Source organism: Poecilia latipinna, unplaced genomic scaffold (assembly GCF_001443285.1).
Source record: "Poecilia latipinna isolate Pla-1442-1.1 unplaced genomic scaffold, P_latipinna-1.0 Scaffold4646, whole genome shotgun sequence".
NCBI lineage: Eukaryota > Metazoa > Chordata > Actinopteri > Cyprinodontiformes > Poeciliidae > Poecilia > Poecilia latipinna.
In genome coordinates this window covers 1-1,667 of record NW_015117262.1, presented here as the reverse complement: position 1 = coordinate 1,667, position 1,667 = coordinate 1, and the positions used below count along the sequence as shown (strand labels likewise).

General features: G+C 34.4%; 1 protein-coding gene across 1 annotated transcript in view; it reads right to left on the bottom strand.

Annotated features, from left to right (window-relative positions):
• LOC106942884 (phospholipid-transporting ATPase ID-like) overlaps positions 1 to 1,496 on the bottom strand; it is a 19,296-nt gene extending 17,800 nt beyond the window's left edge. Inside the window, exons 1-4 of the mRNA XM_015026232.1 lie at positions 1,306 to 1,496; positions 1,050 to 1,148; positions 895 to 956; positions 853 to 856 (exon numbers count right to left, since the gene is read on the bottom strand). Of these exons, the coding sequence (XP_014881718.1) occupies positions 853 to 856; positions 895 to 956; positions 1,050 to 1,148; positions 1,306 to 1,488 (348 nt within the window). The 5' untranslated portion in view covers positions 1,489 to 1,496. The remainder of the gene's footprint in view (positions 1 to 852; positions 857 to 894; positions 957 to 1,049; positions 1,149 to 1,305) is intronic.
• Between the last annotated feature and the right edge of the window lie 171 nt (positions 1,497 to 1,667).

The window sequence follows — 1,667 nt, the reverse complement described above, 5'->3', positions numbered from 1 at the left end:
TTGTATTCAAATAAATTTTTGTCAATATAATTAGCGTAAACAGTGAAGCTAAAATTAGCCGTGCTAATGTGCATAAATGTGCAACAGAAATCTGGTTAAAAAAATGAATCTATTTTATTTTTAAATTATTATTTATTGTTGTTATTATCCAACAAGGTTCATGTCATTGTAAAGATGTCATGAACTTTGCTTGTTTTAGTATTTTATGTCACTAATTACATATTTGCATGTTTTGCCACAAGCAGGACAAAGTCCACACACACTTATAACACACACCCAAACACAAACACACTTTAATTTGCACACAAGTTCTCAAACATGAACCCAAAATGCAATGATGCCTGCATGGTGACAGTTTATTATCAGTAGGAAATTAATATTTACCGTTTCAAAACATGATTGATCATTTACTACATTGCATTCTTTCCTTTTCCTCCTTTCCGCTCCAAACATTTTTTTAAAGTTTCCACCTCAACAGTTTCTAGTTGATATTCCAACCATAGAAACCAACCAGTGACAAAATGTTCAGCAATAAATAATTATTGTAACATTTCAGTTACACAAACAAACAACTAAATAAATGAGTTCTATATATTTTAGGGTTTCATTTTATTAGTCATTGTGATTTTTAGCTACGTATTTATTTACTTAGTGCAACAATATAATTATTTATTTGTTGCCTCTCAAGTTTTATTAAAATTGTTACATGACTAGTTATTAATTTTGTCTCTTTAATTAACTGAATTGTGGCAGCTTCAGCTTTCCTATTAACAAGTTGACCATCCAGCATGTATGGAAAGCCAAATGTGCCACAGTTCGTTCACTCACTCACTCACTCACTCACTCACTCACNTAACTGTGTTTATGAGTAAAATCTTGGAAGCAGTGACTCACTCTCCGTGTATCAGGACTTTCACCTTGCGGTTATTCACCTGCTTGTCCTGTTTGTGTCTGTTCTGCTCATTTCACATAGATAAAGAAAGAAAATATTGTTTCCTCATGTTTGATTTCACCGTTTCCTGTATGAACAGCTGATTCTTTATCCTTACTATGTCATCGTTAGCATCTTTGACCCCCGACACTGAAAGCACGATGAGCAGCGGCACAGCCGTGGTGAACCAGGGAACAGCTGAGATTTGTGGGATTAGCTGTCAAACGACACAAAACACAACATTTTCATTGGAAAAAGTCTTAAAATTTACACAAATTTAAGCAAAAATACACATCACACAATTAAGAATATATTTGTTTGTACATTTGAAACAACAGAGAAATATTGACAATAACTGAATAGAAATGTTCCACCTGTAGGATGAGGAGGAAGAGGAAGTAGGCGTTGGCGAGTCTGCTGAACTGTTCGAAGAGATTCAGAGGCAGGAAGGAGAAAAGGTTGTATTTGGACGTTTTGATGGCATTTTTCTGAGGAACAAAAAGAATAACAGGAAGTATTTTATTTTGAAAGGCTGAGGGGCAGGATGGTAAAGACATACAACATTAGAGAAGTTAATATCCAAGTGAAATGATAGGCATGATTTTATTCATTTTAAGATGGATTATGTTGGGTTCGCTACTTCATTCCTAACGTTAAATTTTTTATCTGTAAAAGAAAAAAGTTGTCCATCCATCCATCCATCCATCCATCCATCCATCCATCCATCCATCCATCC